The sequence below is a fragment of the Populus trichocarpa genome, chromosome 13, assembly GCF_000002775.5.
Source record: "Populus trichocarpa isolate Nisqually-1 chromosome 13, P.trichocarpa_v4.1, whole genome shotgun sequence".
Lineage (NCBI taxonomy): Eukaryota > Viridiplantae > Streptophyta > Magnoliopsida > Malpighiales > Salicaceae > Populus > Populus trichocarpa.
In genome coordinates, this window is record NC_037297.2 from 12,383,786 (window position 1) to 12,401,856 (window position 18,071).

At 27.7% G+C, this 18,071-nt stretch overlaps 1 protein-coding gene across 3 annotated transcripts; it reads right to left on the reverse strand.

Annotated features, from left to right (window-relative positions):
• Positions 1–9,345: 9,345 nt before the first annotated feature.
• LOC18104483 (protein-tyrosine-phosphatase PTP1) lies at positions 9,346–13,652 on the reverse strand. Of its 3 annotated transcripts, XM_006376258.3 has the most exons (9): positions 13,317–13,649; positions 12,070–12,166; positions 11,876–11,958; positions 11,621–11,761; positions 11,147–11,281; positions 10,809–10,957; positions 10,575–10,716; positions 9,873–9,958; positions 9,346–9,671 (listed from the first exon to the last, which is right to left on the reverse strand). In XM_006376258.3, exons 1-8 carry the CDS (start codon positions 13,515–13,517, stop codon positions 9,887–9,889), a joined length of 1,020 nt encoding a protein of 339 aa, XP_006376320.1. In that variant the 5' UTR covers positions 13,518–13,649; the 3' UTR covers positions 9,346–9,671; positions 9,873–9,886. The 3 variants fall into 3 exon arrangements, 2 of the variants coding, with proteins under 2 accessions (XP_006376320.1, XP_052302650.1); XR_008057167.1 differs by lacking the exon at positions 9,346–9,671 and having other exon boundaries at positions 9,945–9,958; positions 10,575–10,711; positions 13,317–13,652; XM_052446690.1 differs by lacking the exons at positions 9,346–9,671; positions 9,873–9,958 and adding an exon at positions 9,965–10,110 and having other exon boundaries at positions 13,317–13,651.
• Positions 13,653–18,071: the final 4,419 nt, after the last annotated feature.

Genomic DNA, 18,071 nt, shown 5'->3' on the forward strand with positions numbered 1-18,071 from the left:
GCTTACACACTCATAGTCATAGCTACTTAACCATGGCTTTATTACCATTTCTCATTTTTCAAACATTCAACGCCCACTCTCGTTTAAGGCTCTAGAAACACACTTCATTTTTATTTTCGTTTTTTTATTTACCATGATTATACCATAAAAGTTTTGTGATTTTTTGCTTTTTGACATATACGTTGGAATTTTTATTATTAAAATACATTGTGAATTGATCAGAATCTTAATTAATTTTTAGTTTTCATGTTTTGATATTTATTATATTATTGAAGGCTAGTGAAATCCATATAAAAGCTAATTCTAGCTTAAGATATTATAAATTTATACTTGATCAAGTTTATGTTTAAATTGTCTCTACAAAATAGAGTTCTTATTTGACATATATATATATATCTTAAATTCATACTTGAATATATAAAATAAAAATGTTTTCAAACTTGATTTTACTATGATAAAATTATATCGATTCTTATTTACAAATCTAATTCTGTATGTGTTTTTATAGCAAAGAATGAAGATTTCTTTATTCGTAGTATATGATTTTAATTTTTATAAATTATATTTAAATAAATTTTAATCATAATTTTTTATATATATATTTAAATTAAAGAGAAATTATTTGGCATGTGAAAAAATATATTATTTATTTTCTCTCATGTGCATACACATGATTCCTTGTTCTATATGTAACGTCAATAGAAAATATAATTAAAAAAAGATATAGTAATATGGGTGCCAAAACTCTTATTAACCAGGAAAGAACAAGACTATGTATTATTATTATTTTATTTTATTTTTTATTTTTAGAGGGAGAAAAAAAAAAGGAGGGGGGTTCTATATCAAAACAAAAGAAGAGAGTGTATCCACGCGCCATGGTGGGACATTAGCTAATCATTTTCCCTTGAACAAGGTAACCCGGGGAACCCCTTCAAGTTCAACGTTCACGCTTTCTAATTAATCTCATTGTTTAGGTGTGCGGATGAGTATTTAATCCCAAATTGATGCTTGTTGACCCGATTTAATTTAAATAAATGAGTATTTGTTTGGATTTAATATATAATAGATAAGTTATAGATATTATTAAACTTGATTTAAAATTTATAATTTAATCTGAAATATATGTTTATATTGTTCAAATATATTTATAAAATATCTAGATTTTTTTAATACAATATATATATATATATATATATTAACTATTTTGTTTTTTATTAATTAAAAAATGATAATAGATAATAGATACTAATTGGATATTCAAAATCTAACAGATTATTTATGAATATCTAAATTTTTTTATTCTAAGAATAATACGGATATTAATAAATCTGATTTGTGAATACCCATTGTCATTCATTCCTATTTACTGGCCTTAATTTAACTAATTAGAAAATAATCATACAATTAAATGTGTTTATTTGTGAAAGAAATCATGTTTTTAGAAAAAGTTTTTATGAATTAAAAAAATAATATATGTGCATTTACTAATTAAAAATAAAAAGTATTTTCTTAAAAACACATGTTTTCTAATTCTTTAATTTTCTAGAAAATGGTTTGTTTTCTAAATTCTCCACGATTAAAAATAAAGACATTCTTTATGATTAAAAAATAATAATAAGGGCTTAATTGGTTTCTTTAATGTTTTATATTCATTTTTATTATTTTTAAAATAAACAAAAATAAATTCCTTGTTTTATATTTTAGAAAATTTGTGATTATTAAACATGTTTTCTTTTCATTGAGATATATTTTAAAATAAATAAAAAAGTTAGTGATTAAAACTAAATATTTATTTTCTGAAAGAAACACAATCTAAAATTTATCTTCCCATTCCACGGATGCACCACCATCTTCTGAAAATTACACTGTAAAAAATAACATTATGAAAATTATAATTATTATAAATAATTATTAAATTTTAAAAAATAAAAATAAAAAGAATTAGAGTTTTATTATACACACAAGCTCATTACACAGCGGCTTGAAACAGTATAATGATAATTTTATCATTCTAAAAAAATCATTGGCTTGGCTATTGAGAGTTTATATTAGTCAATAGCAGATTGTTTCGAGGACAACTCAAAATCAGTTTTTTAACTTTTTTTTGTTTTTATAGAATAACAAAATAACTAAATTATTTTTTAAAAAAAATTATTTAATTAGCATTTAGGGGTTTTTTTGAATTTTTTACTTTTAAAAAGCACTGTAAAATAATGAGTCCATTTCTGCTAGGTTTTTGACAGTGCATGCAGCAGATTCCTCAACCAAAGACGGTTCCCTTGACTTCGTTGAAATCATCTCAATGAACCCTTCCTTCCTGGGTCATGCTTGTTGGTTACTAACCTCTAGTTTGGTGTGGACGATTTTTTTTTTTCTTATTCCTTAACATCCTCTATTTCTACATAAATCTTTGATTTATTTTTCCTTCATATTTAGTTTTTGTTCTCTTTATTACTATTTATTTTATTTAAATAATTTATAAAATTAGAGTATTTATCAGTTTCATCATCCTTCAATTTTTTCATACGTCAAATATGGTTTCTATTTTTTTATTGCTATTTTTTTACTTTGATAAATTTTATAAATTGATATTTTTTTAATTTTATCCTTTAACATTAAATCGATTGGAAGTTGAGCTTCTTAGTTGAGCTCGAATCTAGGATTTCACGCGTTGTAAGTTTGGGAGATTAACCCTGGTTTGGAAATTCATTCAGGTTTACTTAGCTTTTCCCCTCCTTTTTTAAGCTTGTTTTTTTTTAGTTTGTTTTTTTTAGTTTCATTATTGAACTTTTATTTAAGTTGATATTGGGCTATGTTTTTTTTTTAATTGCTTGCAATAAATTTTTTCACTGATTTTAAAAATAACATTGATTATCTCAAGTCTTTTTATTTACTATTCTTTGTTAAATTTAGTTTTTTGTAAAGAGTTTTTGCTTTTAAATTAAACTAAATTAATTGATTAAATATAAGCATGAGATACTCAGTTCATGATATTTTAATTTGTTTGCTGTTTGGATCGTTGCTTTAGTGGCACGTGTGACCTTTATTAATTTCGTCATACAGCCTTTCACAATGGCGTTAGAACTTTATTAGCGAGCTCTATCTATTGGTGGGGCGGTGATTGCGACAGAGTGACGATGAGCCTCCAACAGACTTTTCTTTTTTCTCATCTCGAGTATGATATTGACAATTTATTTTTTTATAGTTAATTATTACTAATTTTTTTTATTTATTTTATTTATTGTCAATATCTTGTTTTTAATTATATTATTAAATTAACCGAGTTTATTGAACCTAGTCAAATCAATAATTAAATTTAAGATATTTCTTGTTTATTTTAAAATATTAAAATATTGGCATCTTCTGAACATTTGTTTTTTCATGTTAGAAAAATTTTAATCCAATTCATACTTTATTGCAACACACTATCTAGAATGACTCTAAAGTCATTTGAAATAGATTGTTTGTGTTACAACTATTCATTCAAAGTCCTCACATTACTAAAGACTCGTGGGAAAAACAAGTTTTCAAACGATTGAATTTTCTACATTTAGACATTCTCATTCAGTTTATTTAATTTATTATTCGTTAAACAATCAAATAACCAATGATAATATAAGAAGACTAATTTGACATAAATTTGAACAAACAAAAAGAGTGCCCCCTCAACCAATATATAAAATACTGAATTTTGGTAGTAATATTTTTTTTAAAAAAAATGGCGTGGCTCGTTTAACTTATCCAAGAATACCTAAGAAGTTAGAGGCATTCCTATGATCCAATCCTACAGATTGACTAATCAATGGGCACTTGTGATTTTTCAATCTCGTTCACATGCAAGAAAAGCTTAAAGTTTGTTCGAAAGTGTGGTTGCAATTACTTTTCAAAGTGTTTTTTGTGCCCAAATGCATTAAAATGATATTTTTTTTATTTTAAAAAAATCATTTTTAAGATCAACGCATCAAAACGATCCAAAATACATAAAAAAATTAATTTTTAGTAAAAAAAAAAATTAAATTTTTAGAACGCGGTTTGCACCACGTTCCTAAACGTTGCCTTGCAAGTGTGTGTATATATATATATATAAAGCTTAATTTATAATTTAAGAAAATCCATAAATTGTTTTATTGAATTGGAACTTTTAAAACTAAGTATCTAAAAGCAATTTATTAATTTTTTTGAATACATCAAGCCGATGTGAAGAATACGCTATAAAGATTGTCAAGAAAAGGATGTTACGTCTAAGTTGATGCAAAATATCCTTATCACTCTGATTAAAATAAATGTGTTCAAACCATATGAACACTGGAGGTCAAGTAGTATGAACACAAGAAATTCCCTATGGAATGTGCTTGATGGGGAGAACAAAACAGAACTGACTTTGAGGACTCCCTTGTTCATATATGATTCTTTGACTAGGAGGGTCGACGACCTGTGAGTCTTGAGACGAGTAAGATTCGTGAACAAAGAATTTCGTGTTTATTCGATAAGTTTCTGTTTGGCATTGTGTTTTGAATGCGAGCCGGGTAAATTTGAATTTTTTTATTTAAAATGAGTATTTTTTTTATATTTTTGGATTGTTTTGATCGCAGATAACAAGAGTAAATTTTAAAAAATAAAAAAAATATTATTTTGATATATTTTTAAATAAAAAATACTTTAAAAATAACGTTAGAATACTCGTAAACACCCCGTCCAGCTTGTAATGATTCTAATACTTCTCATTTCAACATCATACACCGATGTTCCATCGTGTCATGACTTTAATCTACTTGGGAAAAAAAGAATATTGTAATTCTTAGCGTGTGATTAAGCTTAGAGGTAAATTTGATTTTTTTTTACTTTCCTTTTCTGGTGGTAAAGATGAGGGGCCAAATGCATAGGATCTCACTATGTATTATACATTATTCTCACTCCTCCAATATTAATAATGGTAGGTTTTCTTGGCTAAGTGATAGTGAGCTATTCATTTATAAAGAGGTTAAAGGTTCAAATTTTATATTTAAAGTATTTGAGCTTAAAATCCTATTGCAAAAGGAAGATAGAATATTACTATTTTTGTCATTTTTCTATCAATAAAGCCAAAGTTATCCCTTAATGTTAATCCCTTAACTATTTAATCTATGATTTTTTTTATATCTAAATCTCAGTATTTATAAGCCCACTGAATCTTGATTAATTTGATTAAGTCGGGTCAACTTATTAAGAGATAAAACTCTTTCAATGATAGTATGTTCCATACATAAGACTCGAACTTAGAACTTTATTTAAGTACAATAAACACCGAACCACTTGAACCAACCACTTACTCCATACACAAGCCTACTAGATCTCGACTAATCCAATCGAGTCAGGTCAACCTACTAAGAGATAAAACTATTTCAACAATAGTGTGCTACATATATCAGACTCAAACTTAAAAACCTTGTTTAAATGGAATCACTTAAACCAACCTCCTTCATAATCAATCATATATATATATATATATATATATATATATATATATATATATATATATATATATTTTTTTTTTATTTTATTGCTCCCCTTTTTAATATATTCTTATATATATATTGATTTTTTAACGTATTGATCACCTATTTAACATATTGATCTATATACATTTTCTACATAACCTTTTTTTTAAAAAAAAAATATCATCCAAGGAGTTTCGATGTTATCATAACCTAACAATTTTTTATGTCTATTTTACTCTCAAACTTTTAAAAGTAATTTATTAAGGATTTCCCCTTCCATCCAAATTACATTGATTTTTTTCCTAATAAGTGACGTTCTTTTGTTGGGAACTTAATGCTTTCTATTAAGTATTCTAATAAAAGTCCTAAATTGAGAAATCAAAATAGTTTAGTGGTAAAATTGATACAAAAAAAAGTTTAGGTCTAAAAATGTTAATACCCCTATAGTTTGGTTCTATATTTGATATTTGCCCTTTCCTTTTCTTGCATCATAAACCACTTTTTTTAAAAATAAAATAAAAAAAACACCATAGAAGAACCTTTGATTTTAAACACACGGCATATAAAAAAAACTTTGTTTTTCTTATTTATATAAATTATAATTTTCAATTTTTATAATTGATTTGATAATCAATGAAAGCAAGAATATAATATGACTCCACAATCCCTCTATAATCTTAAAGAAAGGGTTTCTATCATTTCTATAATATTTTATTTAGCTATTAAAAATGAAAGACTTTAAATGTATATTTTTTTCTTGTACGTATTTTTTTAAAAAAAAAATTGAAAAAGTATAAAGTTAATATATTTTTAGTATTTTTAAATAATCTTGACATGTTAATATCAAAAATAAAATATAAAAATTATTTGTTATAATATATTTTTAAATAAATAAATAAAACTATTTTAAAAACCATCATCTCTACTCCATTAATGCATAATTGATCCCAAAAAACAGCTCAACGAAAAAAGCAGAAGCAAAATACAAAATCGTAATAATCAAGTGAATGGAGAAAGAATAAAAGCACATAAAGATCTTAAAAGGATATGATTGCTTTCGCTGTCAGCAAGACCAAGTCAAGGATGATTGGTACAAGATCGAACAGTGGGGGGAACGTCTTTTTTGTAAGAGTCAAAAGACGTTTCTTTTTCCCGAAAGCAAGATTTCTCTTGCGTGCTACGCTCAGATATTACACCCTCTTCATCCAAGTGCCATCATCACTGTTCATCATCTTCATCATCATCATCATCATTTAACCTCTGTGTTTCTTGATGAAATAATTGATTTTTGTTTGTTTTAAAACAGTTGATACCGATTTCTTGTATTTTCATAATTGTTTTTAAACTCAGTCTTTTGTTTTTATATTTTAAAAATATTTTATCTGTTTATTTTTATATTTTAAAATTATTTTTTAAAAATTATTTTTTTTTACTTCAAATTAATTTTTTTTTATGTTTAGATTATTTTGATGTGTTGATGTTAAAAAGAACACTTTAAAAAACAACCGCTACCATATTTCCAAACACCTCATTAATTCTTTGTTAATTTTTCACAACAATTTAATTGTTTTTTTCAAAGATATTATTTGTTTAAAAAAAAAACTCAACTCACCAGCTACAAATAAAAGTGAAAATGTGTTTCAAAGTTGAAAACTCAAAAAAAAAAAAATTAACTTTAAATTAATTAAAATCCCCAGAACTTTAGGGACTAACTTACATGATCAAAAAGAAAGAAAAAAAAGGATTAAACTAAATTATAAGTAAATAGCAATACTTTGTATAACAAAAATTAATGTATTAGGTTACCGTTTGAGTTTTATAAATTTTAAAATTATTAAAATTTATATAATTTAATTTTAAAATATATAAAATTAATTAAAACACATACAAACACAAAAATAATATAAGAAATAAGTATATATATATATAGACACATACATGGGAAAAGAAAAGAGGACAAAAGATTAAAAGACTGAATAGAATCATGGTACTCGGTCTGTTCGTGGCCCACTATGATGAAGCTTCATTCGAGGAAGGAAGTTCGAGCTCATGTCCTCCTTCTGTTTGATTGATGTGATCTTAAATTGCATTTAATGCGGATATGTTTAAAGCAATTATAAATAAATAAATAAAGCTTATAGTTATGGGGAAAACACTGTTTCTCACATCTGTTAGAACTGTGTAAAGTGTTTTTATTTTTTTTAATTTAGTTCTTATATAATATATAATATGTTTACAGGGGTTTAGGAGGGGTTTGGTGTTGATAATTTATTTTAATTTTTTTATATAATTATTACAGTATTAAAAAAGTATTTTAGCATCCAGTTGGTATAAAAAAATATTACATTATCGCGATATGATGTATTTTTTAAAAAGTTTAATTACATAAAAAATAATTTAAAAAACTAGGTTAATAAACTTTGTGGAGTTAATGACTCGATTTGCAAGTTTTGCGAGGTAACCCTGGTTGCCCCGATTTGTGAGTTGAGCAGGGTAATTTTTTTTAATTGAACTTGATTATATGATTATTTATTTTTATCATATAGTTTAAAAAAATAGTTTAAAAAAAATGTTATTAAATTTTAAAAAGTCCGTAGACCTGTTGACGGATATGACGAGTTTAACTTTTCAATTTTTTTTTATAAATTCATTTTTTTATCATTTGATATTGAACTACTTGTGAATCAAGTTTCATAATTTGTTTCATTTTATTTTTTTATGAGGTTATCATAATCTTAAAAAAAAATATCTCGGTATTGGTTTGAAGCTCGATTTTGCAATCATCTATTTTTGTTATCATATAGTTAAATAAACAATAATTTAGAAAAAAAAACAAGTTATTAATCCTAATGGAGTCCATTATCTGGTTTGCGGGTTTGACGTGTTGACACAAATTACTTAATTCACGAGTTTAGTGAGTTTACCCATCAAACCTAATATGTTTGTATTTTTTATTTCTGGTCCTTTAATTTTCTATTTGTTTTTTTATTTCACTCTTATTCAATATTAGATTGGTTGAGAAATGAAATTCATGGTTTATTTTTTTCTATTTTTTATAGGGTTATCACAATCTCAAATAAATATTATTTTTAGGGTTGATGCTCGATTTTAGAAGTATATAATGTTATCATAAAATTAAACAAAATAATTTACAAAAATAACAAAGTTATTAAATCTATTGAAATCCATGACCCAGATTACAGGGCAACCAAGATCGATCCAATTTGATATCATTTCAATATTAATAAAAAGTCTTTCAAGATATCTTTGGACTCATTAAATTAAATAATTCACTTTGAATCAACTCTCAGACAGTTTAATTGAAAAATCAGATTGTTTCAAAATCACAAAATCAAACCGGTTGATTAGACTTAATAATTCTAAAAAAAAAATCTCCATACTTAATGTTTTTTTTAATTTAGAAAAAGAATAATTCTACCCAGCATGGAAGAATATGCTAGTCGTCTTAATCAAATGCAGTCATGGCTATGATAATGGTGGCCATGAAAACTGGTAATGTCAGCTGAGGAGTTTGATAGCCCAATAATTTAGAATAGACATTGTTTCAGACAACACATCAGCTTGGTTTGCTGTTTTTGTTTTCATAAAACTCACTACCAGAAGAAAATTCATTGTTTTTTGTTTTCAATAACATGAAAAAACAGCAAACGATTGCAATTCTTTTTGAAAACGATGACCAAAGAAGGAACCAGCAAATGATTCAGCTTCTTGGCATATTCAGGTAGCTTCTCCGACACTACCCAGGCAGCCAAAACCATATTTTTAAGATCCCCTGAGCATCATTTGAAGGATTTTTTGAATGTCAAGAAATTCATTTGTCCATTAACATCGCTTTTAGCATTTAGAATTTTAAAACCATCTCAAAATAATAATAATTAGGAACTGAACTTCAAATGGCTACAATTATCTCCATGCAGACAACCGCAGGTATCTACTACAACGTCGAAAGGATTCAGTCCTGGCAACTTCTTGCTAACATGAAAATTGGCTGTTCTGCAGTATCCAGTGCAATCTTTGTTTCGCAAGAAGGCCAGAGTTACAGAGTCTGTTACAGGGGACAAACATATCGAGGGTGGCATGACTCATTACTTTCTGGGGATTGATCAAGCAGTCGCAGCACTCTTGGTTCAATTTAAGTTCATTTTTTATCACGAGAAAAAGTCACTGATGTAGCTGCATGAAAGAAATAAGACACGTCGGCTGGATCAAACGACTGGGTTACATATAATTTAAAACACCAAAATGATAATATTGTGATTAGATAAAGGAAATGAACTGAAGCCATAATATTATTCTACCCAACAGCTGAAACACAGATAATGTTGAATAAAGCGTAATCCTATAAGAAGTATTAAATGGAAAAAAATGGCATACCATTTTGAGGTATGCTAACTGTTCATCTCCGAGATGAGATCTTCTAATTCATGAATGATTGCTTCATAGCAGAAAAAGTATTGCTCCTGGTGAACAGAGTTGAAAAGAGTCAGCAAAGATAAATGGGATGGATACATGATAACTGCAAAAATTGCTTCAAAATACATCCCATTGCAAGATTTTCCGTGCTCTTTCTGCTCTATACGATGACAACCAAGAATGGACTACAAAATCATCCCTGAAAAAGGTGAAAAAATGGAGACGAAGAACCATGGAAAGAAACATAGAAATTATGGCAGCACAGCCATAGGATATAAATAATTTTTCATGGTCAGTAAATAAAGTTTGACATAAGTTAAAAAATAAAATTTCTATCTCAAGCTGGCAATGAAACAAATTAACCAAGGAAGAAATCTCAAACAGTCAAGTTCAATATTAATTTCAAAAAAATCATTAAAAGTGAACTACGACATGTCCTTGAAAATGAGGACATCCACTCGTGGATTGTGAGAAAAAGGACTTTCTTTTGGCTGAGCTACTTCACACATTTGTCAATGAATGCTCATTTTGTTAATGTTTAATGCTATTAGCAACTCATAGACAGCAACAAGCGACACTAAAAGGCACTGGTCTTCATGAACTTGAAAGCCTAAGCATATGAAAAAAAAAAAATTGAAGCTTTAAACAAGCAGAAGAAGATACCATGGTTTGAACCATCCCAATTCGCTGAGACCTAAATGTGGTAACGGTATTAGCAATGTCTAAAGCAGACATGTCACCGACAAGGATTCTCTGGACTGTGTTGTGAATTGTGCAATATGTTCCTGTTCTACCAATTCCTGCACTGAGCAACAGAGAGGTTGTCTCAGATGTTAAGGAGATCTAGCAAATCACCAGTCATAAAAAGAGAAAAAAATCAATATTCATGAGCTGAACCTGCAGTGGACCACTATCGGGCCAAGACTGGGTGGTACATTATATACTCTTTTAAAAATTTCACGGACAACAATTGTATCTTCTGGAACTCCATGGTCAGGCCATTCAGGATACTGAATATGCAAAACATTCATGGGTTGCTCCTCTGCCTGGAAGAAAAATAATATAGGAGAAGGCAATAACATGTTAATCAGTTTCCATCATTAAAGAGGGCTATTGTTGTAAAAAACAAAGCAATAAAATTCTGGAAGAACCAAACATTATACATGTTCCAAGAACATCAATTTAGTCAGCAAGTTGTTCGAAAGCAGGATTAAATGTAAATAAATAAAACTTACCTCTTTATAGCCCACCTTCAAGTTGCGCAACAGTAATGAGGTGTCAGTAGTTTTGATCCACTTCGTCACAATAGAAATATTTCCAAAATCTCTAGGACCATCTTCTGCTTGAAAGTAATCTCCACATTTTACTGTCTGCACATACAATTCAAATTCAGAAGTGATTCAGGACATTTAAATGTCAAGAAAACTAAATTGTGTATATCATAAAAGCCTGTACAATGAGGTGTAAGTGCTTAGCTATGGTTCATTACAGTACTTGTTCTTTTTCAATAGGAACGCTATGCATGTTAACCCACTCACTCACATGTGCGCACACCCACACACAAAGAAATGTTGAACAGTAAAATACATGAATGGCCTGCAGCATCTTCAGAATTGAGGCATCATATACTACTCTTTCAATCACTTCCGTGGCGGTCACATATGACTAGGAATCAGAATAAATAACTTGAACTTAAGACAGTGAAGTACCTTATAATTGTCCACTAATCGAGTAAGCATCACAATCACAGGGCAATGGTGCTGTATTATCATCTCCCAGAAATCCTCGAATGTATGTGGTAGTGGGCCCTGTGTAGCTATGAACTGTGAAATGTTATCTGATGAAGAAGTCTGCAAAAACAAGTAATTCCTATAGGGTCAGAAGGACAAGCAAAAATATAGTTTCAAGTACCTCATATAGATTTATATTGAGAGAGAATAAACTAAAGCTTCGATGTACTCTACCGTGATGAGGCTCGCATTAATATATCCTCTTGCAGATGGTCTATAATCCTTGCATGGATTAAGAACAACCCTATTTTGGTCAACTGGAATAAATAACATGGAAAAAAATTTTCATTAGTCAAAAAGTGTTCTTGAAGCATCATACAAGTGATCTAAACCTCTAAGAATTATATATATATATATATATAACTTACATGGTACAACATCCAGGTACCGGTTTTTGTTCACATTCACACCGTCAAGAGCCACCTTGCAGCTTCTTGCCATCTGAGACGGTGTTATCCTACTAGCCTGCAACAAGAAAATCACAAGAGAACAACATGCTTTAACATCACATATGCAGCTTTTAAAAACCAAGATTAAGTCCAGCCCACATCAATTAGAATCCCATTTATTGATTTGTTGATGTTAAATTGAAATTAATCTTTTTGTCCACATTTTTTTATCATATTTTTGCTAGCAAAAAATAATAAAGAACCAGAAACAAAAATTTGAGAACATGTTTGCATAAAATAAAACAGTTCCTTTAATAATCAATTCCAAAAACCCTAAAAGGAAATGTCTCTGTCTCCCTTTCGTGTGCAAAATCTTGTCTTTAGAAAGAACCAAACTTTCAGTTTGACTTTTCTGGGGATCTCTTTTTGTTCCAAAACACAGCACCACTGTTGGCTGATTGTGCCCAACAAGCTTTCTACAAACGACAGACAAATTAAATTGGGAAAGAGCATTAATCCTCTCTCTGTTTTATGTAATCAAAGCAATGAAACTTGGCTTCACTTAGATTTCACATGTCTCTATGCCAGACCTACATGACATCATCTTTTACAAAAATGCAATATCAACAGGCCTATTGGGGACTGGCAGAGTAATTAAGCTGAGACAAGATGAGTCACCAAATCTTCAGAAGATAGCTTTCTTCTATCTTGTGAAGCATTGCCAGGAGGTGCCTCTCTTTATTTTATCTGGAGGGAAAAAATGCTAGATGTCATGAAGGAAAATGCTCCCCCATAACAGTGTCCTTGATTGTTTTCTTTTTGTTGTAAAATGTAAGCTTCCAGGAACTCCAATCCGTGATCTTGCCATTACACAGTCACTATTTGCAGTAATTATGGCTTACTCTAAATCTAGTTTGGCTTCTGCTTTCAGTCTCTTTGAAGAATGAATTTTAACTTTCTTTCAATCATGAAAAAGAAAAGGAAAAAAAACATTTTATTTCACTTCCCATTTTTTTCTCAGCAACCAAACAGAATAACCCTCAAAACATCCTTAAAACAGCAAACCACAAGAACCCATTTTATGCTTCCCATCTATAAACTTAATGCCTAAAAAAATTGGCATATCAAAACAATCTTATTTTGCTTTGAAAACAAATCCCATCAAAACCAAAAAAAAAAGTAAGGAAAAAAAAACTATAGAAAAATAAAGAAATGCCATTTTGAACCTGTAAATGAGCGAACTCTTGTGCGATTCTCTTCGGGGTCCTGAATTTCTCTTTAAAGAAGTGTAAAGCCTCGGAGCAATGCTGGTACTGGTCGGTCGAGAGAGAGATTTTGGGCGGCGGATCGGGAGAGAATTCGAAACGTTTCGATAGGGAAGATATGGTGGAGATCGGTGGCGAGTTGCCAGCGGAGGAGGAGGCCATGGCCGGTTTCCGGTGGCGAAAAGGGCGTGATGAAATGAGGTTTCCCAGCTGTCTTGTCTGGGTGGAGTCAAAGAAAAAGGACTGGACTGGACTGGACAGTGGTTCGATGAGATAGGAAAAGACTATTTTATTTTAACAAGCAATTGCAATTGGAATTTATATATATATTACATCAATATCTAAGTCTTGTGGGGGGAATCACTTTCCCACCACACATAATTTAATATGAATTATAACAGTAATTTATAATATTTTTTTTATTGCTAATTTTTCTTTTTTTTTTCTAAATTATTTTTTTTAATATTATTTTTTTCTTTTTTTCATTTATTTCATTTATTTTTTTAAAAAAATTATTTTTATTAATTTTACTTTTTAAATATTGACCCGGTTAAAATTTTTGCTTAGTAATTTTTTTTTTAAAATACTGTGGATTGCTGCGATGTTTTTCCATATAGTTTTTCTATTTTATTTTTTTATTTTTCAAAATTATACTTGTAGATTTTTTTTAATATGGAGCTGATTGAGAATTTTTTTTTGTAATTTTTTTTTCTTTAAAACATTGTTGATTGCTACAGTATTTCTCCGCATGGTTTTTTTTATGATTTTCTCCAAAATTATCTTTTTTAATTTTATTTTTTAATATTGAGCTGGTTAAAAATTACAGTTACAATATGTGAAGAAGACACTGTAACTTTCCTCGAAAATTATTGTTGCTTGCTACAGTGTTTTTTCCCACATGGTTTTTTTTCTGTTTTTGTTATGTTTTTCCCTAAAATTATCTTTATCAATTTTATTTTTTAAATATTAAGCTGGTTAAGAATTACAATTACAAGTAAATACAAGTTTTTCCTCACAAAACACTATGGATTGATACCATTTTTCCTCACATTGTTTTTTTCCAGTTTCTTTTGTGTTTTTTTTATAATATTTTTTTCCAAAATTATCTTCGTCGATTTTATTTTTTTAATATTAAGTTGGTTAGAATTTAACTTTGTAATAAAGCTTAATTATGTAGGGAAAGCATTGTAGCTTTGCTCATAAAACATTGTGGATTGCTACAGTGTCTCTTCGCATGGTTTGTTTTGTGATAATTTTTTTCAAATTATCTTTTTCAATTTTATTTTTTTAATATTGAGTTGTTTGTGAATTACAATTACAAGTCATTACAAATAAGGCTAAATCATGTAGGGAAGCACTGTAGCTTTCATCACAAAACACTGTGAATTGCTACAGTGTTTCCAACATGATTTTTTTCCTTTTTTTTGGTGTTTGTTTTGTTATTTTTTTTTCTAAAATTGTCTCTGTCAATAATATTTTTTTTTTAATATTAAGCTGATTAATAATTTAGCTTTGTAATTTTTTTTCTTTAAAACACTGTGAATTGTTGCAGTGTTTTTCCATGTGATTTTTTAATGATTTTTTCCAAAATTATCTTTGTCGATTTTTTTTTAATATTGAGTTGGTTAATAATTATAATTACAATAAAGCTAAATCATATAAGGAAAGCATTGTAGTTTTTCTCACAAAACACTGTGGATTGCTACAATATTTCTCTAAATGGTTTTTTATTTTATTTTATTGGGAAAAACGCTATAGTTTTCCTCACAAAACATTGTCAATTGTTGCGATATTTTTTCTCATAGGTTTTTTTCCTTCCAAAATTATCTTTGTTGGTTTTTTTTTAATATTAAGTTGGTAGAGAATTTAGCTTTGTAATTTTTTTTGCTTTTTATTAACTGAAAAGCTAAATCATGTGGCGAAAGCACTGTATCTTTCCTCACAAAACACTGTAGATTGCTACAAATTATTTTGTTCAGTCTCTAAGTTTTTGATCACCAACACAACTTTTTTTTCCGTCATGAAATATTTGCTCCATCATACCTTTAATTTCTATTACTTATTTAGCGCTGGTTCACAATTATAACATTATCAAGTGCATTTGTTTTATAAGCCCGCGACAGCGCGCGGACATGTCATCTCATCTTAACTAAGAGGAGTTAGTGATTAATGAGTGGGGTGGCCGCGCTAAATTTTTTTTACATAAAATATATTAAAAATATTAATATCCAAAAGTTTTAGGTCAGATTGCAACTCCTACAAATAATATTTATAATATTAATTATAATGTTAATAGTAATATTTTTAATATTTTTAATATTAATAATAATATTAAACTTGTTTGATTCAAGTTTTTATAATTTTTTATTTTTTAAAATTAAATTTATAGTTTTTTAAAAATTTATTAATAATTTTATTAATAATAATGATAATAATAATATTAAACATGTCTTACCCAAGTTCTTATAATTTTTAATTTTACCCTTCAAATCAAATTTATGGTTGTTTTTTTAATATTAATAATATTTTTTTAAATTTATTAATTATTATATTAGCAATATTATTTATAATAAAAATAATAATATTTATAATACAAATAATAATATTTATAATATTGATAATAATATTAAACTTGCATGACTCAAGTTCAAGCGGGTCAGACTGCAACACTAGGTTCAAGTGCCTTGGGTTTTGCTGCAATATTAGATTCAAGAGCTTTAGATGTGGATCTGACTGCAAGGTCATGTCATAAAAGTATGATAACTAAATAGAAAAAAAATATAATATTAAAGAATAAAATTAAAAAAATAATTAAAAGGAAAAAAAAAGCACTATTCCAATGAATAGTGCTTTGCGATGAGTAGTACAGTAAAATCCCCTCATGAGATTACGATAATCTAATGAAAAGTAAACAAAACAAATTATAAAGTTTAATTATTAATCAAATCAATATTAAAAGATAAAATTGAAAGAAAAAACTAATTAAAAAAAATAAATCAACTGGATTAACCCATCAAATTAGATTAACTCGTTAAATCTGGGATCTAATAAAAAAAAAAAACTTAAAATGTGTGTTTTATGCCCTTGATATGAGCTGGAAATGACACGCCACCTGTGTTATTTTTTTAAGAAGAAAACGGTGGACAATACGTCATCCATCTCTAACTAAACAGAAAAAAATTATAGGCTTCAAAACTATGCACTTAGGCTTTTTTAGAGGCTTGCCACCTAACCCTTTTTTTCCTTCCTCTTTTGATTTTTCCAAAAGCGAAATGGGGCAAAGTGAGGGCATTGGGTTAGAAGGATAAGCCTAGATTCACCGCTTTGTTTTTTGTTTTTTTTTTAAATTAAAATAATATTATTTTAAAAATAAAACTTTAAAAAAATGAATGGGTTATTGAGTGGGTTTCACCTGGTTCAATGGATCAACCCGGATTAATTCTTTCCCTTATTTTTTCTTTAACCTGGACCAATCCACATTCCGGGTTGTTCAAGTCCTAGACTAACTTGTCATGTTAATCCGGTTTTTAGAACTATAAGATTTTGTTTTTTTTTTTATAAAGTTAAATAAAATATAGTTTTATAATGAACACAATTGTTAAGCTTGGTGGGTCCATTATGGTTGCCTTTAAACCATGTTTTTTTTTTTTATGATTGTTTTTAAATCGGTCAGATCGAGTGTATTAACTCAAGACATCTTTCCATTTAAAACTTGGGTTATATAAATAATCAGGTTGAGAAGTTTTAAAATTAATCATCTCACTTTTAAAAAATTTCTTATGACTTAAATTTTTTTTTTTCCACTTAAAAATAATGGTGGAGCCCGCAACTTACCCACCTGTGTATTATTATCACTATTTAAGGGATGTTTGGTAGTGAGACCAAAACACTGTTTGCCTAAAACTTGAGTTTTTATATTTAAAATTACTTTTTAGTGTTTGAAAGTCATTTTAATATATTGATATTAAAAATAAATTTTGAAAAATAAAAAAAATATTATTTTAATTCATTACAAATATATTTTAAAATGCAACTCCAATTATACGCTTAGTTAGCTTTTCAATTCTTTGAATATTATTAAATTATTTTTCCTTAGTTATTAGATCCAAATCATTATTGCATTATTAACTAATAAAAATAAATAAAAAGTTAAGAAGAAAAACAGTTCTTCATTGGATCGCTTCCTGAAGAAATTGGTCAATGCAAGTCATTGTTCAAAATCCGAATCGTGAATTATCGGTTTACACGTGCAAAATCTTAATAATATTTTTAGTATTATTTATTATTTAATATAAAAAATATTTAAAAAAACAACTTTTATCATACTTTTAAATAATTTTTTAAATAATAATCAAAAGAGATTTGTATTCAATTGGTGTTTTGTTGGATTTGAGTTGCTGGATTTTTAGGAGGTGAAATTGAGGAGGTTATGATTTTAATGATAAAATTGTAATATTCAGTATAAAAGTTTTTCAGTCTAATATAATAGAAATAATATAAATAATTAGAGATTTTTTGTTAAATTCCTTAACACACATAAAATATTAAATAAATTATAAACTATGTAATATAAACTGTAATTTTTTTAAAATAAAATTAAAATAAAAAACCAATAAACTATAGAAGTTCATTGTAATTTTTTCAATCATAAATCTACATGAATACCTTTATTTAAAATTATAATTATAAAAATCTCTAGTATCATAAAATTCTAAA

Coding starts and splice junctions, on each gene's coding strand:
- LOC18104483 (XM_006376258.3), bottom strand. CDS start 13,517: ATGGCCTCCTCCTCCGCTGGCAACTCGCCACCGATCTCCACCATATCT. Junction 11,959..12,069: donor GTACCTGGATGTTGTACCAT/GTAAGTTATATA, acceptor TATTTATTCCAG/TTGACCAAAATAGGGTTGTT. Junction 10,958..11,146: donor TGAAGGTGGGCTATAAAGAG/GTAAGTTTTATT, acceptor TTTTTCTTCCAG/GCAGAGGAGCAACCCATGAA.